The sequence below is a fragment of the Aythya marila genome (genome assembly GCF_965140915.1).
Source record: "Aythya marila genome assembly, chromosome: 5".
Classification (NCBI taxonomy): Eukaryota; Metazoa; Chordata; class Aves; order Anseriformes; family Anatidae; genus Aythya; species Aythya marila.
In genome coordinates this window covers 45649796-45674952 of record NC_139046.1, presented here as the reverse complement: position 1 = coordinate 45674952, position 25157 = coordinate 45649796, and the positions used below count along the sequence as shown (strand labels likewise).

The window sequence follows — 25157 nt, the reverse complement described above, 5'->3', positions numbered from 1 at the left end:
TTATTTTCCAGAGCTTGTTGAAACAGTCTCAGTGGTGTTTGCTTGTTTGTTTTGTGAAAGGAGTCAAGTCTGAAGCCCCTGTGTCGTGTTTTTCCATCTGCAGCTCATCTCCATGAAAACCCAGCCTGACCCTGAAGAAAGCATCGGCTCCTTATTCCTTGCATACCTGGTGGTTTGTGGCCCAGGCTGCATTTGTGTGTGGCTGGAACAGTTTTTGGAGGAGCCCAGAGCCCGGTTCTTGTTTCTGGGCCCCTGGTTGTCTGAAATCCTTGGAGTAGCACAGGCATATTGCTCTCAGACACCACACTAAAACCCCACTGTGTCCTTTCTTTTAATTCTGCTTAAAAAAGCGATTCCCTTTGCCTGACATGAGCTGTCTTTCCAAAACCCCATCAGCTTTCTGCTGGCCAGCTGTGGGGCCACCCCAAAGCAGGAGGCCTGGCCGTGGCTGGCCTTGCTCCTGTCTCCCCAATGCCCTACACGTGTGTGCCTGCGTGAGGGTGCCGCAGCCCTTTCCGCCTCCTCAGTGCCCATCAGAGGTGTCGTTCCCAGTTTGCAGAAGTGAGAAAATCAGAATCCATCTGTTCCAGTGCAAAAACTGGGCAAAAACAACAGAAAACAGCGCTTTCCGCACAGCACCTCGGGTGTTTTGGCAGAGCTGGTGCTTGGGGGAGACATAGGAAAATTGAATTAATTGTTAAAAGAGGGGTACGGCCCCTCGGTGGTCGCTGGCCAGGACATGTAGGGTGTCACCTGCTGCTGGCAGAGCAAGGGGCTCTTCTCAACCCCCCTGCACCACCCCGATACTGCCCTGAGCTTACTGAAATGTGAAAACGGAGCCTGCACGTGGCCTGGAGACGTTACAGCTGGGCAGCCATGCTCAGCAAGGGACAAAATATCATCACCCATGTGATGACAGCCAGCCTGGCCTTTATTTTGTGGACAACAGCAAGTTTTGGGGGTTTTGCTTGTTATTTTACCGGGGCTGGAAGGATGCTCGCCAGGGAGCAAGATGACGGACTGGCGGGTTTGGTGGGCACACCACCAGCCATTTAATGGGGGCAAGGATGACCAGGAGGTTTGTTTTTTTTTGCCAGAAAAATGTCAGTTTTCCAGAGATTAGGCTCAGTGTGGGTGCTGTTGGGTCTGGAGCCCTCGGCTGGGGACGGACTCGGGGGGCGATGCCCCAGGACCCGCAGCCGCGGGGCCAGGCTCCTCCCCGGGGAGGCCGGCGCTGATCGCCCCCCCCCCGCTGTAAGCGATTTGCCGTGAGATCCCTCAGGGACTATTTCAGGGGGGCCGCCCGTGGCCGGCACAGCCAGCGGGCTCCCCACGGCCCCTTCCCGGCAGCGGGGGAGGCACGGAGGCCGCGGCCCGCTCCGGGCCCGTGTTGCTAGGGCGACGCGGCGGGCGGGGACGGGCCCGGCGCTTTTCCTGCAGCGAGCACGGCCACAGAGGGCAGAGCTGAGCCCCGCCGAGCCCCGCCGAGCCCCGCCGAGCCCAGCCGCCGGGCAGGAGCTCCGCACCCCGCTCCGCACCGGCCCCCGGCCCCGGCGGGAGCCGCCGCCGCCCGGCCCGGTAAGTGCGGGCGGACCCCGGCCCCCGCCCGACCCCATCGCGCCCGCCCCGATCCCCCCTTCCTCCTCCTCACCGCGGCGCCGCGGCCTCCCCCGTGCCCCATTTATCCCCTTTTATCCCCCAAAGCTGTGAGCTGCCCCCCCGGCTCGCCCCGAGGGCTGCCAGCCGCCCCCCTCGCCCCCGGGGTGCGGGTCCCGCTGCGGAGAGTGGGGCCGGAGCCACGTGTGGGGCGAAACCCAAACTGGGGGGATGGTGCCCGGGCCCCCCAGGCTCGCTCGGATCTCCCCACGGGGCTGGGGTCGCCCTGGGTGGGTGCTGGGGACAGTGGCGACCTGCCCCGTCCTCCCTTTGCCCGCGCCGGAGAGCTGCGGGCGACACGTGTGCGGCTGGAGCCGTGCCCCACAGCCCACGGCCGCCGCTCGCCGCCACCCACAGCCACTCGTGGCTGCCTCCTTGGCTTCTTTCTGGGGCTGTTTGTGGGGTCAGAGCGTCTGCTGCCACCCGAGCCAGGAGGACGGGCAGCCCGAGCACCGCCGGGATCCCGCCAGGCTGTCCTAAGCCAGCTCGGCGCCCAGTGGAGGTGGGTCAAGGTTATCGTGCTCTGCCCCGCGGGGATGGGCAGCCTGGAAGGACAAGTAGGTTTGGGGTTTCCTCAAGGTCACCCTGGGAAGGGAAGACCCCAAGCATCCTCTCTGCTGTCGCTGCACCCCGCAGAGCTGCCGGGCTCCTGCTGGGCGAGGGCACAGCCGTGGATATCGGATTTTCCAGTGCCGCGGGCCTGTCTCCTGCAGGGGTGCTCAGCATGGGGTTCCTACGTCTTGCCAGGCTGTCAGAGTCCAGCAGACAGCAGGGCAGGACTGGATTTACTTGTCCCGAAATCTTCGTTTCCTTGAATTCCTCAAAAATGGAAGCGGTGGGGCCAGGTGGGGCAGGGGCTGTCAGCATCAGCGGTTTTTGTGTAGCCCCCCAGGGGAAGGGGCCTCATCCCCGCCACGCTCGCTGCCCCGAGGACGTGACCCGTCGCGGTGTGCCCGCAGTGATTGGGATCACTGCAAGCCATTGGGGCTCGCCTCTTGCACGCCGTTCTTGGCAATGGGAAGCAAAAGGCAATCAAACTAGAGTGGTACTTGGCTGATAACAATATATCATGTGGGGCTGTCTTCTTAGCCGCAGCTTGTGTTTTGCTTTCCAGGCTGTTAAAAGCTGTTATAAGGTATAGAGGAGGCCTGATGGAGGGAGATACTCAAACCTCTTCACCGGAAAACAAACACCAGTGTTTAAAGAGGATTTGTGCCTGTAGGATCTTGAATCGTGTACTGCTACCTCTTGTCGTTCGTGCAGGTACAGTTTTTCTCCCTGAGCTTTGTTTCCAGGAAGCCCACCATGGTGAGGCACGCTGGATTTTGGCAGCCGCAGCAGAGGTGGATGGCCGAGTTGGAATACGGAGCAAGCCTGCCTTGTAAATTGGAGCATGGCACAGCTCAGAAGGAAAGCCTGCTGTCTTGTTTGACGCCCAACAATCTTGTTAATGTCTTACTAAGATGCCAGAGCCCCGTGCGATCCTCCCGCTGCCATTTTAAGAAGGGATAGTGTGCTGTGTTAAGTTACAAGGAGGTAGAAACCACTGACAGCCTGGCAGGGTCATATGCTCCCCTTTTCCTGCCAAGACACACGTAGTGGAGAAGAGAGGGGGAAACACCTACCTGACCCTGGCTGGCCAAGGTGACAGCAACATGTATATGTAGAAGCAGTCCCCTGCTCACTTGTGCTTCATGTTTGTGTCGTAGGATTCTGGCAGGGCGAAGGTGTGATGGAGACAAGGGACAGAGGAAGAGCTGCTGGGGTTTGGTGTGCCCTGAGAGCCTGGGAGCCGTGAGGCTCTGGGCGTTTTTTGGAGTTGTGCTCCATTGAGGGTGCCACGAGAGGGAAATTCTCGCTTAGGAGCTGCGAGTGTTTCATGTGCCTGCATAATTGTTCTTACGTAACTGTCTTTGTGCCAAAAATTGTGAAATATCGGGAGGGAGAGCTCTTCTGGATTAGGGCAGCAACGTTTTTAGGGGGAAAAGTAGACATGAAAACACTGCGCTGTGCTTGGAGGTCGTATTCTTGATGGGGGAACCAATTTACAGATTCCTCTAGGAACAGATTTTCCGTGGGGAGTGAAGCCTGATCTAGGTGTGTGACGACTGCACAATGCTGTGGAAATAGCTAATGATCCCTTGACACTCTGGAGTGACTGACGTGACTAATACTTTCTCAGCAAGGAGCGCCTAGGTGTGGTGTAGCGCTGCCTCGTCTTCCCTTTGGGTCCTGCCTGGCAGGAGCCAGCTGTGTGCTGGGCTGGGGGACACTTGTTCTGCAAATGCTGGCAAACCTCTGAACCACCTCTTTCACCCCTCTCTGTGTCTTTTGGAAGCACAATGCTCTGGGGGAGCAATTGCCAAATTCACCGTAGCTGCTGAAAGGCAGCGTGCCCTTGTGAAATATTTGGGATGAAAGGCGAGGGCGGCTGGTTGCGTGGCGAGAAGTTGAGCAGCACTGAATGCATCTGCAAAGGCACTCGAGTGCCCCTCGGTGCTGGCCCACAGCAGCTCTGCCTTGCTCCAGCACAGTGCTTTCCTTTGTCACTCCATCCCTGAGCTAACCTGGGCAGGGAACTGCAAAACTTTTGCCCTGCTAACTTCCCAGCGCCAGCAAGATCCCTCGCACAGGGTGGATCTTGCAGTGGGCTGTTTCTGTCTGCCTGGAAGCACGCTGTGCTGCCAGAACGACGTAAAAGAGCTTTGAACTAGGCCCCAAGGCTGAAGGAAGAGGGGAAAAATGCAAAACACTTTTATTCAGTTGTTAGGAGATCCCGTGCTGGGGAGATGAGGTGTAGCCAAACCAGGTTTGGAATGGCTGGGAAGCTCATTTGAGCTTCCTTGTGGTCCTGCTGGCTGCAGCTCATGCATATCATAGCAGGGTGCAAATACACCATCAGGGGACCTTCTGCAAGTCCTCCTTTTCTGGGCTGCTTCAGTGCAGATAGGCATTTCTCCTAAGCCCGCCTACTCCCTGGCTGTCCTTTTATCAGATTTTTTTCTGTTGTTTTTCTGTGTTTTTTTTTTTTTTAATTATTTTGTTTTTCCCCAGGAGGAAGTTTCCACACATCTGCTGGCTGGTCAGTGGCGTCCCAGAGCTGTGCGCCGTGCCCTTGGCTGCAGTAAATCGAGGTAGTTCTGGCAGAGGCAGTGCAGCAAATTCGGTTTGCACCAGCTGAGGCCGGGTCATCATGTGCGAGCCCTCAGGCTATGAGGAAAAGCCTCTTCAAGTCTGTCCCTTACAAGTTTGTCAATGTCCTGTTAGGCTTTCAGGCAGACGTGGTTATGTCCCAGCTGCCTGCACAGCCCTAACTCTGCTGCCAAGTTTAAATTTTATTTAATTTTGACAGTTTGCAAGGAATCCAGCAGATTCCAGGATGGGGAGGGATCTCTCGGTCTCCGAGTCCTGCCTCCTGCTCTTGCAGGGACGTAAGGACTGGTTCTTTCTTTTCCGTCTGCGTCACCTGATGCCTTACCACTGCATTGTGGGGAAATGCAAAAGCCTGCTTAGAAATAAATACCCAGACATCTGCACCACGAGAAGGTAGCAGAATTGGATGCGTAGCAATGCACGAGCTACAGATGCTGCCTGTGCAAGCCAGCGTTGTATTTATTCGTGACTCTGGCACACAGCACACACGGTACCTCTATTTTAGGGTGCATTCCCAAGGACTCCAGCATGGCAGAATTTTCCTACCCCCTTCTGTTTGCCTCCAAGCACAAAGGTAGGGTGCAGGAGGATCGGGCTGAGCACCCGCTGTGCAAAGGGTGTTGCTGTAACCTTGCGGTATGGCTTGCTGGGAAGTTCCAGTTGTTAAGATAAACCAAGAGGGGCACAAAAGCTTTAGAAAACAAGGCAGAAACCCAAATAAACCCGATGAAAAGACCTTGCCACCCTGGGTGGTTTGGATTTCTGTCTGGCAGTTTCCTCTGACGCATCTGCAAATAAGAAAGCTTTGCATACTTGCTCTCTTACGAGGGCTGCCCACACGGAGATTATTTGCTGGGGAAAGGGAAAGGCACCCGGGCAGGAATGCTTGTTCTTAGTGTCAGAGGAAATGCGATGGGATGCTGTTTGTTTAGTTTGTGAGGTCTGTGTTGATCTTGATTGAATGCAGCCCATGGTGAGCTACTCCCAGGAAGGCAATTTGATGTTTGTTTTGTTAAACCTTCTCATAATCAGCTCTCGTTCTCGTTTCAGTGGTGCTGTCGTGGGTGGGTGGCGATGCCTTGTCAAGTCTCCCCGTGTCGTGCGCCTTCCTTTGGCACCTCTGCTGGTGTGTGGTGCACCAGCAGAGCCGTCTGGATTTCATTTCTTTCCTGGCTGTGTGGCATTTGTTGATTTTATTTATTTATTTATTTTAATTTAGAAATTAATTTGACAGAATGGCGTGAATTTGAGCAGCCGGAGATGCCCCAAGTCCCGTCAAAGCCAGTGCTGGGCTGTGCCTGCCCTACCTGGGGGCTGACCCGGTGGCTGGAGCTCTTGCTTCCAAAAACAACAAAGGAGGTGTGGTTTTGGGACAGGATATTTCAGGCGCTAACCGTGAGTTTGGGTGCTGCTCCCTCCTTTGCCACAGCCTCAGAGCGTGACCTTGGATGAGTGGTAAAACGTCCCTCTGCCTCTGTAGCCTGCAACAAGCAAGAGCAGCAGCCCCGCAGGGTTTTGCCCCTTGTATGCAGTTGCAACAGCAGCTGCTGCAGAAGGTGTGATCCGACAGCTTGAGAGCTCTCTGCTGGGCCCTTCATTTTCCTCTTTCGTTTGATGTCAGTCTTCCCAAGCACAGGGACAGCTCCCTTGTCCACGTCCTGCGTAAGCTGAGCTCCTCTCTGTAAGGCAGCAGCAACACTTGTTGCTTCATCTCATCCTTCGTGAGCAGCTGTTGTTTGTGAAGGCTATTTTGTCAGGGGAGCAATTCTTCTACAGGACATAAAACACGTTGCGTTGGCCTGAACCTTTTCCCTGAGCTGTCCTGCGTGCTTTGTTAGCAGCTCACTGTATGCCCATGGGCACCAGTTGCCTGACAGAGGGACTTTGGTTTTTTTTTTTTAGCTTTTTCCTTTCTTGTATTACCTGTCTCCTTCTGTGCCGTGCCGGCAAGCGGATGAGCAGGACCGCCTGTGTTTTTGTTTGTCTGGAGCCTCCTAAATATATTCTCTCCCTGCCGGGTACTCCTCGCCTGCCTTGCAGCCTACTGGAGCCTCTGCTGATTCACAGCACCCTGGGCGAGGAGGGATGGATCACGCCGCAGACTCCGGAGCTGTCAGACAGCAGTTGCAGCCCCTTGGCAATCCTCCTGCCCGTGGCCGAGCACGGGGAAGTTTCTGTGAGGAGCTGCTAACCTCTGGAGGAGCAGCGTGACCCGTGCGGGGCTGCTGGCGAGCGAGGAACCATTTTGCTGTGCTCCCAACAGCTTTGGCGTGAGCCAGCAGCTGAGAGGGGAGGAGAAAAACGTGCTTCGTGCTGCAGGAGCAGAGCAGGTAGATTCAGGCACCGGTACAGCAGAGGGACGGGCAGCAGCAGCGGCGGTGTCCCGGGAGGGCTGCCCTGTGGCGGAGAGGCGAGGAACACCGATCAACGTGACACTGAGCTGGCACTCGGAGCGTTTGGGAGCATTAGTCACAGCCTGCCTTCAGCAGTGGGAGGTGAGGACACATGCTGCCGTCGTCGGAAAGGTTTGGGAGGCTGGGAGAACATCCGTGTGTTAGCCTCTTTGCTCTCCACACCCATCCTGGTGCAGAAGGCAGCAGCCACGCAGCCGTGGCCGGGCGTGAAGGCTGCACACCAGCGTCTACGAGCTCACAGGGGAGCCCTCCGTGGGGAGTGACAGCCCTCAGTTGTCCCACAGCCCCCACGGGGCTCTAGGTCTTCAAAGCACCTTGTGCAGCACCCAGAGGCGCTCATGTCCTGGGCTTCCCAGGAGGGATTCTTGTTCCGTTTTCCTGAGGTTCATCAGTGCTTTTTTGTTTGTTTGTTGTTTTTTTTTTTTTTTTTTTTTTTTTTTTTGGCATGGGGAGCCAGGGGAAAGGACTGGTGGGAAAGGAGTCTGGCTGGTTGCTGGGGGACAAAGAGCTCCCTCCTCTTTGGCAGTGTCATGGCTTTGTGCCGGGCTGGTGCCTGAGTAACCACAGCCTCTGCTGGGAAACAGGCTGACACGGCTTGAAAGAGGGCTAAAAACCCCTCCAGGGGCTTAAACACCCCTCGCATGGCTTCCTTGTGAAAATATTTGCGTCTTCTCTGCCAGCTCACTGCCGAGGCTGCGTGCAGCCTGTACCCGTGGCTCGGTGCAGGGGACGAGCCGCGTTGTCCTGCAGCCCTGGGTCCCTCGGGGTGCCTGCTAGGAGCTGCTGGCTTTGGGGACAGAAAGCATCTTTAAAACGCTGCGCAGCTCCCACGGCGTGGTCCTTGCTGCTGGAGAAAGGTGATTGCTTTGGGCCTCCTGGGGACAGCTCTGCTGCTGCCACACGCACGTGGTGTTGGAAGGAGCGGGAGCAGAGGGGAAGAGCCCCTCTGCTGCTGTGCTCTGTCACGGTCCCCTAGTGTCCCCTGGCAGGAACATGCGCAGGCTTTGCAAAGGGCTCGGCGAGCACGTGTCCCTGGAGATGCAAAGCAATACGAGCGACTTCCTCTCCTCTTCCTCTTCCTCTCCCTGCCTCGTGTGCCTGCAGGCAGGCACCGCAGCGTGGCCGGCAGCGCCGAGGGCTCCCCTCCGGTGATGGCAGAGGTGAGGGACCCGCGTCTCGGGGGCTGGCGAGGGGGGGGCTCCTTTCTGAGCACACCCCAGCCTGGCCGGGATCGTGCGTTGCCCTTCCTGCCCTCCTTCCCCGTCTCCCTTTCCCTCCTTGCACCCAGGGCTGGATGGAGGAGCCGGGCTTTTTGCCCGCTAGCCGTGCAGCTGGGCTGGGCGAGCTGTAGGGCCGAGCCGCAGCGCTGCTGTGCTGCTCCTCCTGCAGCCTTGTCAAGGCAAGCGCCTTCCCCTCCTGTACAGCTCTTGTGAAAGAGCCTGGGTTTGTTGCACCCTTCTCTCCCTTTGCCCTGGGGGCACGCTGGGCTTGTTTGAATTAATGTAATTAGCACATGCCTTATTAGCTCGCTAAGGCACAAAGAGCTCGTGTATATTTGTAGCCAGGTTAAGCAGCCCCTATTAATTTAATAACCGTGTCCTCGGCGCATGGCAACAGTTAACGGCTGGCGGTGACTCAGGATGGGGCAGGATGGAGGGAATTTGGGCAAGGTATCCGCGTGCGGTTCCCTTTTATTGTGTTGTGCTTTTGTTAACGAGCAGGGCTGCGAGGGGAATTAGCAGCAGGCAGGGTAGGTGGAAGGAAGCTCGCCCTGCGCGCTCGCTCCGCAGCCAGCCTGCCGTTCTCCTGCAGCCCCCGCTGGGGGACTCGGACAGGAACAGCTCCGGGGGTGTGGAGGTGGTGCTCTGATGAGGTAATGCCACGAAGCGGCCAGAAGAGATGCTTTTTTTTTTTCCTTTTTCCCCCAGCAGGGCTGCTGAAGGCCTGTTCTTGCAGAGGGGAGCCATCTGCTGAGAGCCAGGAGCCCGGGTTTTGTTGCCCGTGGGGAATGAATGGGGCCTTTCACACCCCGGGTCCTCAGCTCTGCCCTGTTTGCCTCGTTCCTACTGAGCGAGCTTGAATCCAGCCCTCGTTTTCCCTTGGGCTCCTTGGCTGGTAGTTTTTAGTTACTGCTTTGTACCTTTTTTCTACTCTGCCAGTCTCTTGGCAGAGCACCCAGGCGAGGGCTTTGCACCACATCGTTTCCCAGGGTGCAGCAAGTCCTGCCAGCTCAGAGGAGTGGTCTGGCTGTGCCGCCAGGCTCCGGCTCTGCCTTTCCTTATGGACAAGGCCGCCGCAGAGCAGTGGAAAGGACAGATTTCATACAAGTTCTGATTTATTTTCCCCTTGGTCAGTTTGCTTTCTCCAGCTAACGCCGTGTTTCTCCAAAGCTGTAATTTCACACAAACTGGTGTGGGGAACTGCTCCGGAGTGAGACGGCGTGACAGTGTGTGCGAATCACACCGGTTCGGTGCGTGACTACACGATTCCTCCAGCAGCACTTGGAAGGGGGCTCACTGGCAACAAGCACGCATGCTGTCATCTCGAGATGTCCGAGCTGTGAACTCGCCTGAATACCAGCGTGGTCATGTCTGGGCTGCTTCAGTGTCTGTCAGCCAGCTTCTGCTTCCACTCCTTGCTCCAGCTGCAAAATACCATCGGCCGTTGTGAACTTAATTTCGATAACCATTGGCTCTGGGAGCTTCCCCATAGCTTGTTCGTTGTGTCTGGGTACGGATTATTTGCTCCGTAGCCACTTTTTTCAAGATCCCTGTGAATCAGGGCATGGATTTGCAGGTGTCTGCCGACCACAGGCTGGATCCTTCTGCTGTATTCGAGCAAAATTGGGCCTGAATTTCTGCTGCTGCTGTGCTCTGGCCTTGTCTTGCCGTGTCACTACAAGCGTTACGGTAGGAGACGCCTGGAAGGGGCTTGTGTCCCTCTGGCTCCTGTGCTGCGCTGTCCACGCTCCTGTGTCCGCCGCGGGGAGCTGACAGAGGTTGCCTTTGTGCATGAGGAGCTGTCCGAAATGCAGGAGGTTAGCTCTGTAAATCCCAGCCTGAGCTCTGGGGCACAGCATCGGACGTGGCCGTAGTCCTAGGGTCTGTAGGGTCACCCCGTGTGCCCCTGTTCCCCGCCGTGGTTCCTCTCCTGCTGCGATGGATGGGCAGCTGCGCGGGGCTGGGCAGGCAGCGGCACTTCTGCCGAGATGTTGAACACTTTGTGTTCGTGGCTTGTTTTTCCTAAGCCCAAATGCTGTCTGGAGAACAGGGTGTTCCTCAGCCTGCTGGCTGCGGTTGGAAATCCTGTCTGAAGGCAAAGAGCAAGTCAGCAGACGAGCTGGAATGAGAGCTCAGGAGCCTTTGCGGCTGATCAGGAGGCCTGGCTCCCCTCCGGGGACATCCAGGTTCGTCTGTGCTGCCTCTTCTTGTGTTTGCCAGGCCAAACGCCCCTGTGCTGTGCCCTCACCCTGAGGGCTGTTCTGCATCCCCAGGACACTACCCCATGTCTTCACAGCACGATGGAGCTGTCCCCAGGCATTTCTGTCGCCACGAGGGCAGCACGGGGATGGAGAGGCAGCCTGCACCCATGGGGGAGTTTGCAGGGAGCAGGGCGGGCAGGTGCTGGGGCAGAGTTTGCTGCTCTTTCGTTCTTTTTTTCTTCTTTCTGCCCCCTCCACCGTGCGGGCAGCCAATGGGGCAGGCGGGCCCACGGCACCTCCCCGCGGGGACTTTGTCCTGCTTTCACCTGGGCCAAGGGGGACCTGTCCCGGGCCTGGCACTCCGAGGGCTCGGCAGGGACGGGGCCGGCTGTGGGATCCCTTCTGACCACGAGGTGAGTGAGTTTGCAGCTGCAGTGCCTCTGTGGAGCGTGGCACGGAGGGGCCGGGGAGCCGTGTCTGCTCTCCAGACAAATGGGAGTGCGTGGCAGGGAGTCCTGTTTTCCCCTTCTGCTGTTTATTTTCCAGTCAAGGTTGTAGTTCAAGTGTTTGCTTTCAGTGACAGCTCCAGCATGTGCTGGCCTCAAGCTCTGTCATCCCTGCCTGACCGCCCTGCGCAAATGTTTGTGCTGGCACGGGAGCGGGGCCGGGAACACATGTCTGGGAGAGGACAGGGCTGCTTCTTTCGGCAGCAGCGCCAGATAACGCTGGCTGGAGGTCTCCCCTCCAAACGGCAGCCCGTGTGTGCTCAGATAAATCAGCATTTCTCAGCTGGGCAGGGGGAGAGCAGGACGGGACAGAGGGGCAGAGCTGCGGGCACGTGGTGGTGACACACGGCCATGGGGCAGCGCGGTGGCACCTCTGTTTCCATCCAAGCTTTGTGGGTGCTGCAGCTGCTCGAGGTTCCTGATCAAAGCCCAGATTTAAGGCTTCAGCTGTGCTTAAAAATATGGGGAGAAGGACTCTGCGACGTGTTGATCCTGTGCTTGTAGGGGGGCGCATGAGCAGATGGCTCGAGTGGCTGCATGTGGGTGCTGTGGAAGAGGCTCTGCGCCCTTCCCTGCTCCTTCTGCCTCCCCCATCCCCTCTGCGATCCCTGAAGTCTCAGCGAGGCTGAGGACAGCCGACTGCAGCCTCCCTTGCCACCTGCCTAGAGAGGAGCAGAGGGGAAAATCCGCCTGTCCATTCCCCTGCCTGGGCTGTAAATCCTAGAATTACGATATAATGATGGGATGCTTACTGGAGTAAGCACTTTTCCTTCAAGTGATAAGGTGAGGAGACACAGAGGTTCAGAGTCCAGCCCCCGCAGCAGGTCTGAGGGCTGCAGAGCTGGCCACCTGGAGAAAACCTTACAGGACGAGCATGTGCGTGCAGCAAGGACGGGAAGCTGCGAGGACTGGGTACATCCAGAGCTGGCCACGTCTGTGCTGTGGTACCCTCAGTCTGGCTCCTCCATCGCTCTTTGGAGCTGTGCTTTCGGGAGCTGGGGAAGGCTCGAGTGCGCTCCCGGGCTGTCTGCACGGCCGCGCGGGCTGTCACGGCGCCTCTCTGCCTGGCACGGAGGTGCTTCCCCGGGCACGTCGCTCTAAAACTAATTTGCTTGATCATTTTAATAAATGGAGAAGGGACGTCGTGGTGTGCGAGTAATGGGGCATTAATCCACGCCTAGCTGTGCTAACAGCACTCTAGGAAGGAATTACCGCCACGTAATTCATCGCCTGCGCAGCTCTCCTTGCTGTAATTACGGCACGGGCACTTCGGGACCCCCTTCCGCTGGGGTTTCCCAGCCTCTCCCACTCGAAGGCAGGCCTCTGGTGGCTCTCATTTCCACAGCCCGCCTGTACCAGATCCTCCAGGCTCCTCGTGCCTCTCCTCCCTAGGATAAAAGCATGATGTTGTCCTGGATTTCTTTTTTTTTATCGTCCCATAAGACTAGCAGCATTCTCCTCCCCGCCGATGGTTTTGCTCCTCTCGGGCTGCAGTAGTTATTGTGCTGCCCTGGGGTCTGGCTCTCCCCAGGAGTTTCCCTGACAGGACACCGAGGGCTTCATCCTGCACCACCCTTTAAAGGGCTCGGACATCCTGCAGGCTCCGGGAAGGCGCTGAGGCAGCGTGCGCAGTCACACCGCGCCTGTTGTGCAAGCTGGAGCCGCGCTTAAACAAACAGAGCTCACGCAAGCTTTCTGCTTCGGTGCACTAAAATCCCTCAGTGCATGAAAATCCCCTGGCCACGGACATCGAGGCCTCTGTGGAGCCAGGTGCTGGGTATGTGGTCCTCAGGTACGTGGCAGGAGGAGCGCACCCGAGCCGGGCAGGTCGGGATGGCCCAGCGCGCTCTGTCCGAGCTGCTGCGCGGGGAGCACAAACATCCTGTGGAGGGTGTAGATGTTATCAAGCGAGCTTTCATGGTTCAGGGCTTATTTACGCCGGGATAACAGGCTTTCAGCTGGAGCTGGCCTGCCTGCGTTTGTTTTTGTCTACTGGTCTTGTTCTGGTTAAGGCGATGGGGAATCAGATTAAGCTGACCTGAAGGAAGTTGCTCTGGGAGACGTGACAGCGCACACAGGGAGGTGCAAGCAGCTCTCGCTTGGGAAGTGCAGGCTGCACCCAGCTCTGGACATTTTTAAGCCCTGCTTCCTCAGAGCAGTCAGGATCAGGCAAACTCTCTGGAGAGGCACTGTGGAAGAGGAGGAAGGTAACATGATGCAGCAGGTGAGGTCGCTGTGCAGTGTTTGGAGAGGAGCCCCTTTCCTTAGCAAGCCGTGTGCTGGTCGCTCGGGGCTGGGGCTGGATTTGGGGCTGCCAAAGGCAGCTTTAGTCCCACACCGCCAAACTGGGGCAATACAAGCGCTCTCCCTCTGCCCCATCCGTGACACTTGGCATAACAGAGTGGTGCAGGTCAGCACTGAACCGAGTGTGCAACCTTCCCCCTGCCTCGGGGTTAGGCTTTCAGGGAGCTTTTACCCTCAGGAGAGCCTCTTGCCCTCAGGTTGCATCTCCAGAGCAGCAGCAGGTCATCCTGAAAGCCACCTTGCTGGAAGTGAAATCCTGCAGGGCTTAGGAAATCATCTGCAATCAAGGGGCAAATTTCAATCCCGAGGCAAAGGGATTTCCTCTGCTTCTGTCCTTCAGAAGTGGTGTGTCTGTGCTGGAGGGAGGGGCTGAAGGGGTCTCACAGCATTTGATCCTCTTGGGGTGGCTGTGTGGACCTGTAGAGCGCTGGGGTCAGGGGTCCAGGTGATTGCAGGCGATGAGCCCCGCTCTCCTGTTTGCCAGGCAGAGCTCGGGCACTGCCTTGCTGCAGCCCTTCCTCACGTGCTGCTGGAGCCTGACGGCTCTGGCAGCTCTTCCTTCCAGTTGTGCATCTATATTTATGTGTATGCGGGCGTATTTTTACACGGCTCCCTCGGGAGCCCAGTCAGCAGCTCAGTCTCCTCTAGCAAAGGAGACGAGGTGCTCTCCCAACTCACTCCTTCCTCAGCCTGTCTCGCCCTGCCAAGTAGGACTGAGCTGCAAGAAGAGCAGTGCCCCTTCTCAACTGTGTCTCTCTGGTGTCTTTCTCTCCTTTCCCAGGAAGAAACCAAACTGGAAAAGAAGTGACTGAAAAAGAAATTAAAGAACGGTTTGAAGGAACAAATCCATTTCTTAACAAGATCAAGTTGGAATTAAATGGCTGATAAACAGATCAGGTAACGTTTTTTAAAAATGTTAAGTTGTTGGCTGTGCTTTGGAGTTTTCTGTTGAAGTATTTCCAACTCAATCCCTTTTGTGATACAGGAGGTTGGGGAAAAACACCTGAGCATCTCTTCTGACCTTAAAGAGCTTTAACTCCTTCTCTGCTCCTTTCTTACCTTCTTTTTTTTTTCTTTCATCACTTATTTTTCCTCAGCCTTTTCTTAGTTCGTCTGCCATGTTGTTATGTCTCTGCTTTCTCAAGCTATTTTTCTCACTGCTTTTTATTTCCCTCCTCTGCTTTTGACCTTTCATGAACCCATTGCTTTCTGCTTCCTCTTCCAAAGGTCAGCTTGACCTGCTGACTTCAGCTGCTGACATCAAGGGAGCAGAGCAGGCTCCTTGACCAGCTGCAGATCCAGTGCTTGTCAGTACAAGGTCCGCGTGGATGCAGCCTTGTGCCCTTCTTCTAAACCCACTCAACGCCTGAGTGATTGCAGGAACATGAAGTACCAATAATAATTTGTGCCACTTAAGTGCACAGCAGGAGCTTAAGATCCAGCATATGCAAAGGCTGGGTCTGAGTCCGGTCTGGGGATGGACTGGGATGTGTTTTTTCACACCATCTTCCCCTTAGCTCCCTAAGATCTGTGCCAGTGCTACAGCTGGGTTGAACTTTCTGCTGCTTGTGAAGTTGTCCGAGATGAATGACTCCTGTCTGCCACGGGATTCCTCTTGCTTGTTTTTTTTTTTTTGGTTGGTTGTTTTTTTTTGTCGCCTTTTTCTGATAGCTGCCTTTCCAGGTTATTAGCTCAGGACAGGAGGGAAGCAGCTAGCCCGGACCAGTGGGGGAATGAGACCTGGTGACAGAGGACTGGGATTTGGTGACAGCTGAAGGCTAAAGGACAGAGGGCTGCCCCATCTTAGGGCTTGCCATGATTAGGATATCTTCCTGCCCACCATCCTCCAGCAAATGAAGGCGGTCCTGAGCTGTGCTGATAAGGAGGCAGCACTGCAGGGTGTTCATGTGCCTAGATTTGCCTGCCGCCAGTTACCCAGTCTGGAGAGCACTTGGCATGCTCTTATGCCAACGAAGGGCAAGCTGAGATTCACCCCCATGAATCCTGCCGGGTGCACGTCCCTGGTAGCCCCAGCAGGGCACCACAAGCACTGTGCATGTGGGCTGTGAGGGGCAGGGGCCATGTAGAAGGTAAAAAGGGGAGAGAGCACAGGGCAGTCATCCTGGGAGAGAGCAGAGAGCACCAAGGTAAAACATGGAGTGACTCAGTCATAAGGAAAAATGTTTTGCTTCAGCTGTGGTGCCCAGCTCCGTCTGATCCCTGGTTTCAGGTTCCTCTCTGTGCCCCGATTCCTTCCCCTTTTCCTGCTCAGGTCATCCCTGCCGTCTGTGGGACCGTGAGTCTGTGGCAGTCACAGCCAGCCGAGCTGAGGACATCCCTCTGAGCTTGGCGAACACACCGAGCGCCTCCTCCCTTGCAGCGCAGGGGGATGGCACATCCCCTTGTCATGCTAAAGCAAAATGGGCTTAACACCAAAAGACCCAAAGCCACAGCAGCACTTTGCTGCAAGGTGAGGCGGAGGGCACTGCATTCCCGCAGCTGTGCTCGGCTAACTTCATCTGAGGGTTTCACCAGCCGCCGCCACGCGCTGTCTGCACCAGGCTCCCTCTGCAGTGCTCCCGGGGGAAGCTGCATGCCCGGGTGAGCAAGGATTTCTCATCCAAACGTAGGGCGAGAAGCTCTGTGCAGCCCTGCAGCCCATGTTGCCCCAGGTTTTTGGCTTGCCCAGATTTATCAAACTATCCCCCTTTTGTGCTGGGGTCTGCGCTGAAATCGGTGAATCTTTGCCCCCAGTGTGCCAGCAGGCGAGGTGTTTGCCGTGTGCCTGTGCATTGCTCCCCTCTGATGTAAACCCTGGGATGATTTCGCTGTTGGAGCAGGCTGAGAGCAGGCATCTGCCTGCCCCACGTGTCTTGGAGACACTTAGAGAAGTGGTGACAGCTCTGAGGCTGGAAAGAGGCACGGGCAGCATTTGTAACCTGCCAGCAGTGACTTCAGAGCTGAATTTGGGGAGGCTGATGTGATCCTCTCTTGAAATACCCTCCTGTCCAACGGAGCTTCCATCCTGATGCACTCCTGTTTGATCTGTAGCCTGCCCTTGCAGTGTAACTGTGGGTTAGATGAGAACGCTGTGAAGCTTGCTTACTGCTTGACATTTCCCCGTGTCCTGAGACAAAACCAGCACAGGAGCTTGCAGGCACATCTCTCCCCTTCTCCAGCTGTGGTGCGAAGATCCCTGAGGCAGCAGAGTCTCAGGCTGGTAAGATTTCAGTCTGGCCCAGCGCTGAGCTCACGCACTGACTCGGCCTGGCTTCCACACACGCCGTGCCTGATTTAATCTCAGTCAGCACCGCCTGGCTCCTGGGTGTGGGCTGAGCTGGGGCTGCTGCCCATCCTTGGCACCTCTTCCTCCAGCTGCGCCAGCCGCGGGGCTGCCGGGGAGGAGGAAGGAGCTCTGGCTGCCAGGGAGCAGGAAGGAATTTCCTGCAGCGCCGAGCTCCTGCTTAGCACCGGCGGGCAGGACTTCTCCTGTCCCAGCCCTCGTCTGGCTGCTCCCCACAGCGAGATCTCAAGCAGCAGCCCGGAGTCTCCACGCCCAGCGCTGAGACATCTGTTTCTGTGTCCTGTCCCCTCAGTTTACCTGCCAAGCTGATCAATGGAGGGATAGCTGGGCTGATCGGGGTCACCTGCGTGTTTCCCATTGACCTGGCAAAGACTCGCCTGCAGAACCAGCAGAATGGCCAGCGGATGTACACCAGCATGTGAGTACTGCGTCCGCGGGGCTTTCGCTGGGGAACCCTTCCTCCTTGTTACCTCTGCCAGCTGAGCTCAGCATTTCCAGGAGCTCGGCTTTCCCCCGGGAAGCCAGGGGACCATCTCAGAGCACGCTGTGCTGGAGCAAACAGAGCGGTTATCCCAGCTGCCCAGCCCAGCAGGTGAGATCTTTGCAGATCTCACGTTTGCAGATCTGCAAATGTCTGTTTGTGTCCCTTGCTGGGGAGCAGCGTGTTCCCTGCTTGTCAGCACCGGCCAAAAGGGCAGGGGGGGCTCGGGACCAAAGCACAAGGAGCCTGGTTCACTTCTCTGCCAAGCCACAGCCAGGTGCACGAAGGAGTCTCTGTCTCTCTTCCACTTCTGTGTCTGTCATATCAGAGGGAACAATCCTTTCCTATGCTGTCAGCTTTGAAAAGGACAGAGTAACCCATTCCTGGGCTGGAGCACCGCAGTGCAGCCCTTCTGAAGCCTCACAGGCTGCAGAGGGTTTCGGGATGATGGGGTCTTGTGTCCAAAAAACCATGCTGCAGGCTGTAGGAGAAGAAGGCACAAATGCCTTCAGCCCTCCCACTTCCCCTGTGGTTTGTGAGGTGCACAGGGCTGTGTGTCTGCTGCAGGAGCGTGCGCTGCCCTTAGCACAAGCTGCTTTAGCTCAGGAACCAGAGGCAGGCCTTGCTTTGCAAAAACTGGTGTCATTGAGGGGAGAGAGGGGTCTGGCACTGAAGATGTGTGTCCTATCCTCGTGCTGTTTTGTTCAGAAGCAGTGCCACTTGCTCCCTGCCCTTCCACACTGGTTATTTTCCCCTTCCCTGCCCAGGGGATTTTGGAGGAGAGCGGGAATAGGAAGGAAACGCTCCCTGCGTTGAGAGGAAGGGAGCAAGGCTGGGCTCCGTGTCCCTGCTGCAGCCCTGGGGGCTGGGAGCGCTGCTCAGGCCTTACAGATCCATGGCAGGTTGCGTGGGGTGGAGGCAGCTCTTCCCGCTCCCCTCCCTGCCACGGCCTGCTCAAAGCAGCAGCGTTGGCTCGGGGAAGGTGCCTTGCTCCAGCAGCACGATGGAAGGGCCCGATGGGTTACAGGAGAGAGGTGCCCCGAGTCCTGGGGCTGGGAATGGACGTGGGGGTGCCCCCAGGAAAGAGAGGGGCGCGTGCAATCTGCGGGAGTGGGACAGACAGGGCTCCGAGGGATGCGGGGGTACTGGAGGGCAGGGAGGCTCACTGCCTCGGCTGGCAGCACTGTGGGATGGGCTCCTTGCAGGCACTGTGTTACCCTAGAAACCGTCTTGGCCAAAGCAGGCAAAAAAGCCCTGGAGAGAAATCTGTATTTCCTTCTCTCCCACCTCAGCTTTACTGCAGAGCGGACGTGAGCCTTCCTCCTTATGCTGCCAAGTCTCTCAGAAACATATTCCCATTTTAATCAGCTCGTTGCTCCTTAAAAAAAGCCTGTTGCTCCTGAATAATTGACACGTGCATGCATGCGTGCACACCTCTCCCTCCTGCTGCAGCCACAGCAAGCACCCGACCCCTCCCAGAGACTCCGCAGCAACCTCCAGCCAGCCGTGGAGGACCTGAATTTCTTAGCCATGCTTTCAAAGGGCTTTAAGCAATTCCGACAGCCTGCAGGGCTTGTAGGTTAAAAGGGAACGCCGTGGGGGCACAGAAGGTGGCAGCTTTCCCCCGGGAGCTGCCCACGGCTGCCTGCCCTGGCAGTCAGCGTGCTGGAAGTCAGCGCTTTGGGCCGAGGGGGAGGTCACGGCTGGCTGGGCGCTCAGGGCACCCGGTGTCTGCGTGCCCTGCGTCAGATTTCATGCAGTAAGCGGAGCAGTAGGCGGGCTGGGCCCCCTCCCCGCTTCCCTCTCTGAGCCGGATCGAAAAACACGCGCACGGGGATCTGATCGTCAGAGCACCTCGCGTGCAGTGCCACGGGGAGCCTGGATAAGCAGCCCTCGCAGCGGCATTGTTCCCTTTGTGTGTCCCGAAAGCAGACAGCGCGTGCGGGGTGAGACGGGGGTTTCAAAGCCCCGCTGAATTAGGGGCTGAAGTCGGGCTCGGGGCCGAACAATGGGGCATTCAGCGCCTGACGCCCGGCCCTGCCCGGCTCGGGGTTTTGCTGACGGGTTGGAAATGAAAACCGCTCCGAGAGATTTGGTCTGTTGCCTCTGGGCTCCCGGGGCTCATCTCTCCCTGTTCTGTTCGCAGGTCCGACTGCCTCATTAAGACAATCCGCTCGGAGGGCTACTTCGGCATGTACAGAGGTGAGAAAAGCTGAGGCAGGGCCCTGTGTGCTGACCTGCTGTAAATCTGCCTCCTCGGCTTGGGCTGACGCCTTGCTGTCAGCAGCAACTCCGCAGCTCCTGAGGAAACGTGGACGCTGCGGCCACCCAAAATGGGACACGGGACATGGGATGTGGCACTGGCTGCTGAGGCAGCAGCAGCTCTTGCCCAACTGGCTGGTGGGCGTTTCGGGGGAGTGGTGTGGATGCTGGGGATGGATTGGCTGCTTTGGGGCAGCTCTCCCGGGGGCAAATAACCCCAAGGAGCCCTGGCACGCTCCGTGCTGAGTGCCAGCACAACGCCTGCCCCTTGGCTTTCCCCAGCAGCGGGCTGCTCCTGGGTTCCCAGCCAGGAACGAAGCCTGTGTTGGCTTTGGCCATAAAAATCCAGCTGCAGGCCAATTTCTGGGGAGCGGAAGGAAGAAGTTGTTCCTGGGAACCTACAGGGGAGATGGTGGGGTCATCAGGGCTTTTGGGAGAGACCTCTCAGTCCTCTCAGAGGTAAAACACATCCAAGATTCGTGAGAAGCACGACTGCTTTTGTGGGAAGAAGGTAAAGAGCTGGCTCAGCCTTGCAGGCAGTGGGAGAGGGAAATCAGACGGTGGGACTGCTTCCTGCCCCTTCCTTCTGCCCCCGTGCCCCAGCAGCTTGCTCTGTGACTCCCAAGCTCTTATTTCAGCCGTGTGATTCCTTCATGGGGTACGTTTGACAGAGGCTCCCCGCTCTGTTGGAGTAGCTCACAGCGAATTGTCTGGTGTAGAAGACAAGTCCCACGGCTGTTCTGAGCGCAGCCGTTCAGCCAGGCTGGCAGCAGCCAGCGGCCCGGGCCAGGCTGGGAAATGCCCTTTGCTGCGGGTGACGTGTGGTGTTTAGCTGCACCTCGGCTGAATGTATTCCCAGCACAGTGCCACAGCGGTGTGTCAGCCTTCCCTGGCCTCTGCTAATAATATCTCCTGTCTCACCCCCCCGTTCACACACTGCCTGCCAAAATTACCCTGGACTGCCAGGGTCATGCTAAGTTTTCCAGGCTTCGGCGTATCCTATAGATACGTGGGATAATTATCTCTATATGGGCCTGGCTCTGCCCCTTCGCTCCCCATCTTGCTCGGTTCTGCTTTGTTTCTGACGTCCTCAGTGCGGAGCTGCCTCCGTTTTCTATCCCAGGAAGCACGAGCCGTATTTTTCCATGAGGTGGTACAGCAAGGTGAGGTCTGTCCTCCTCCCCTGCTTGTGAATCAGCTCAGTTTAGGGATCACAAACAAGAGCATCAGTCCTGCACCGGGGTCAGAAGAGTGACTCAAGCCCCCTGCTGTTCCCTAGGGCTTCCATGAAAAATGAGGTTAATGACAAAACTTGAGGCTCGGGGAGAAAAGGGCACTCGGAGGCTCTGCTGGCACACAGCTAGCTGTTTGCACCTCTCCCTACCCGATTTCATTCTTTGTGGTGCTTCCCTGCTCCTTTGCAAAGTGCATTATTCTTAATGATTGCAATTTATTTCGCGTTCTGGTTGCCTGCCATTGCTTCAGGTCCATGCCGCGTTGCCTATAGGCCACGATTAGCTTTTAATTAGCAACACACGGTTGTTGGCATAGCTAACTTGAAGAGCTGTGAGGTTTTTTGAAGAGGTAGAAAACACCTTGGAAAGCAGACAGCCAGCAGCTGAAGTATCTAATTTCTCCTCCTCCAGTGGCTCGATGCTGCTGTGGATTATCGAGGGCAGGGATTATCCATTCTCTGCTAAGCAGCTTTGCTGATAATATCAGAGATGGAGGAGAAAACCCAGGTTCATTTAACTTTTCCCTGTCTTTCCTGTATTTTCTTTTTTCCTGCTGCCACACAGCCTTGCTCTGTGGCTGTGGTGGGCAGAGGGAGAACCGCGTCGCAGTGCCCAGGCACAGCCGTTTTCTTGCTGTGACTTCCCACACGGTGGAGATGTGTGCTCTGAGCAGAGGAGATGGCTTCAGGGATGCCCGTGTGATGCTGCCATGGAGAAGTCGCCCTGAGCCTGTGTTTATGCTGTCTGCAAGCACCAAGCAAAGCTCTGCTTTGCTTTCCAAGATGCCTGGAGCTCAGCGTGCTTCAGCGTGGGCAGGGGAATCGTAGTCATCCCCTGCAGGACTTTTTGAGCCGTAAGATTTTGAGGGAGGAGAATATTGGAGCGCTAACCTGATGGTGCAAAACTCCGTGTGCCCAGACAGGACTAGCCGGGCGGCCAGTTTCCCCCGGGGCAGCTTGCAGGCTGCGTGCCCTGCTGTTGGATGTCACTAATGCCCGGCTGCATGGCCCCAGCTCTTCTTTGTGGCGGGCACAATGCAGGGATTTGCTGCTTGGTGCTCCGGACAAAAGGGAGTTCAGCGGGGGGAGCGAAGGATCGTGCACCCCTGGTCCCCAGCGAGCCCAGCCATGGGGCTGGGAGGGGAATTTCTGCACACCAGGGCTCGGCTCGTGGGGACAAAAAGCTCAACAGCCCCACGGAGCAGCTGCTCTGAGGGTGACACCCAGTGGTGATGTACAAACGGGATCATCAGACCTCAGGAGTCGGTGCAGAGTTGGCTGGAGCCTCTGCAGAGGAACTGGTGGCTTTCAGAGACAAGGCAGCAGCACACACAAGGGGAAAGTTGTGCTTCCCGGTACCACAAAGTATTTGCAAAGGAGCTGGGACTGGGTTTTAATCCAGCTTGTGCTCCTTTCTTGGTCCTCCACCCTTCTGAATTCATAGCAATGCATCGTTGGATGGGGGACAAGGAAGCGTGGTGGGGGTCAAGAAGCAGGTTACAGACGGAGCAGAGCCGTGTCACAGCCCTTCAAAACTCCAGCCTGGTGGGAGGCAGGGACCCCACTCATTTCCAGAGGTGTTCTGTGTGGCTAAATCCCGTTGGGAGCTCTCTGCCAGCTGGCCTTGCTTTTTAGCAGGGGCTGCAACGTGTTCCCGAGTGCTGCAGTGAGCTGTTCAGCCCTCCCTTTGCATTCTCCAATGGACTTTTCCTCTCTTCCTCTCCTAGGAGCTGCGGTGAACCTGACTCTCGTGACACCAGAGAAGGCTATCAAGCTGGCAGCCAACGACTTCTTCCGGCATCACCTCTCCAAAGATGGGTGAGCAGGGGGTGCAGGCCTTTAGCATCCGCCTGAAAGGCCACCAGCCCTCAGCACAAGGCTGGTGAGATGTCTGGGCAGAGGTGGAACGGGGTGATGTGCTGACCTTGGGCAGCTCAGCCAGCCACTGCGTTTGAGCGAAGGATGTCATATCTAAAACTGGAAGCGAAAAGCACTTCACTGGATGACTGCTTTTTATTCGAGCCTCTAAAAATAGTCCTAGATCTTAGTCAAGGTTAACAGATCCAGGGTTTGTAAGCAGCGTGTTTGAGAGGAGCCCGGTGGGATGGCTGCTCAGGCAGCTGCCGGGAGGCCCCGTGTCCTCAGCGTCCCGGTGGGCGCTGCTCTGCTCTTTCTGGCTCTTCAGTGACTGTAGCTCAAACAGATGGCAACCCAAATTCTCGAGACCCCAAACTCTCTCCTCTCATCCTTTTATAGCTTGAAAATAACGTCAGGGAGGTGAGAAGAGGTGATGAACGAACCCAAGTTTGGCAAAGGGCACTCACTGGCAGTGTTGCCCAGCATGTAAATGCCGAAGGAGTAGGATTATCTGTTCAGTTTGAGTGGGGTGGGGGTAGTTCCTGTGAATAAAATGCCAGTAAAAGATGCTAGCTGGGCACTTGAGAGGGGCTGGATCCTGAATATTTAATGCTGTTTTCACCAAGATATTTCCCCTGCAAGTCAGAGGATGCTTGTGTCCCCCTTCAGGCCAAGAGCTCTCTCCAGCAACAGCCAGTGAAGGGTCCAGCAAGGGCACTGCCTCAGGTCCTCAGTGACAGGGTTAGAAAACAGCCTGCCTAGGATATGAGCCTAACTCTGCAAACGCAGAGCTCTGCCACAATCACTTGGTTTAACACCTCCCCGTGCCGTGCTGACCTCCCCTGCTGCAGGTCAGAGGGGCTCGACCACTTCAGGGGCACTTGCAGGCTGTCACGGGTTGAGGATCTGGGCCTTTCATGCACCTCCCTTTCTGTTCTGCAGCATTTTTGAGCAGCACTTGCTGTGTCTGTGTGACTCATCGGCTCGCAGCTGTTTGCGATTGTCTGCCTCTTCAAATAGCATCCATCCCCGTGCACCCTGTGCAGGGGGTGGGAGGTGATGATGTCCTCCTTGCTGCTCCCAAGTGCTGGGTCTGAATCCCTGCCTTGATCTTTCAAGCTCTTTGCAGTCGGCAGGTTTCTCCCTTGAGATGCATCCGTCCCCTCCTCCCGGGCTGGTTTGGATAGAAGACAGGGCAGGACAGCATCTGAACGCCTCTCCTCCTGCTCAGGGTGAAGTAGGTTGTGTACCTGCTAACACACCTCAGGGCAGGGATACCTCTTTCACAACTGAACCAAAGCCCAGGCACAAACAACAGAATAGCCTGGGGGTAGAGAGGTGAGGACCAAAGCTGCTCGGTGTGTCAGTTGATGGATATGGCTTCACTTATGGGTATATAATTATGGTTAAACGGTGTGAAGTACAGCTGAGGGAGTTTGGCTCGGTGTAAGCACTGCTTTTTCACAGTGAGTGTTTTTTCCTGGCCACCAAGATCTTGGCTGAGCTTCACCAAAGCCCTTTTTGCACAAGGCAGGCTGTGCATTCACAGCATGCCGTGCTCTCAGACCAGCATCCTAAAGGATGTGATTGCCGTCAGGGCTGGTGCTTTTCTGACTTGGCGAGCTGCAGAAGTCTCCTAGACCTATTTGACATTGAATGCCTTCACGGCTAAGCTTCTAGCACTTGTCTTGCTTGAAATATGTTGTTGATCAGATCTGTGTCTGATAACACGTGCATGTTTTATCACTATTTGCTGATTAAAATTTGCTGTGTGTGTCTTCCACGTGCAAGTGGAAGAAGCACGTGTGGGCAACAGAGGATGTAGCAAATCCAGCATGACCCAAAATAGCCTCAAGACATGCAGCAACTGTTAGCGTGCTTTTTTCTTTCCCTTGAAACACTTTGTGTTGAAATGAACCTGCTTTTAAACTGCTAGAAGAAGAAAGTGGCACAAAGCCTGTTTCCAAGAGGCCAGATGGAAAACACCCGTGGTGTAGGAAGCTCCTGGCTGCGAATTGCTGAACGAGTATTTTGGGGATGCATTGCTGCAGGTTTGTGCTAGACTCCCTTTTTTTTTTTTTCTGGCTGTGCTCTTGGATGCTTCAGGAGGTGGGATACTGGGGCTGCAGGACTGCAGGTGGGACCTGTGCCCCTGCTGGTGAGCTGTCTCCCCGAGGTGGCTGTTCCCGCAGGCCTCTCCACCCTGGGATCAACTCAGGTGGCCTTTTCCAGTGCTTTTCCACTTCTTTTGGTACCAGAAATGTGTGTTCAGAGGCTAGGGGACTTCATTTCTGCTTCTTTTCCTGTTTCTATTCTGATGTTGAGGCCAGTGTGGCAGCCTGCTGCTAGCACTTCTCGTTTCCAGAGGAAGCAAAACTTACTGCGCTCGCCTTCCCGTGCTGTCCTCATCATTTCGGACCAAGGAGGCTGGGGCGAGTTTTGTGAGTGCTGGAAAGCCCCTTCCTTGCTAACGTGGCCTCGTCTCGTGATTATTTTGGCCTTAGGGTCTCTGCAGTCCCCAGGACAACAAGCAGGAGGGACCCACAGAAGTCTTCACGGGTCCTC

The 25157-nt window shown here is 56.4% G+C and overlaps 1 protein-coding gene across 8 annotated transcripts in view; it reads left to right on the top strand.

Moving 5' to 3' along the window:
- SLC25A22 (solute carrier family 25 member 22) overlaps positions 1 to 25157 on the top strand; it is a 35004-nt gene that overhangs the window by 1827 nt on the left and 8020 nt on the right. Inside the window, exons 1-6 of one of the 8 annotated variants that reach the window (XM_082761989.1) lie at positions 1528 to 1578; positions 4711 to 4790; positions 14236 to 14351; positions 17051 to 17176; positions 19386 to 19441; positions 22463 to 22553. In XM_082761989.1, the coding sequence (XP_082618115.1) occupies positions 14332 to 14351; positions 17051 to 17176; positions 19386 to 19441; positions 22463 to 22553 (293 nt within the window). In that variant the 5' untranslated portion in view covers positions 1528 to 1578; positions 4711 to 4790; positions 14236 to 14331. Of the gene's footprint in view, positions 1 to 1481; positions 1579 to 2899; positions 2920 to 4710; positions 4791 to 8325; positions 8384 to 11005; positions 11058 to 12919; positions 12943 to 14235; positions 14352 to 17050; positions 17177 to 19385; positions 19442 to 22462; positions 22554 to 25157 lie in introns of those variants that run through there. The other 7 variants (XM_082761988.1, XM_082761985.1, XM_082761990.1 and 4 more) reach the window with 7 other exon arrangements.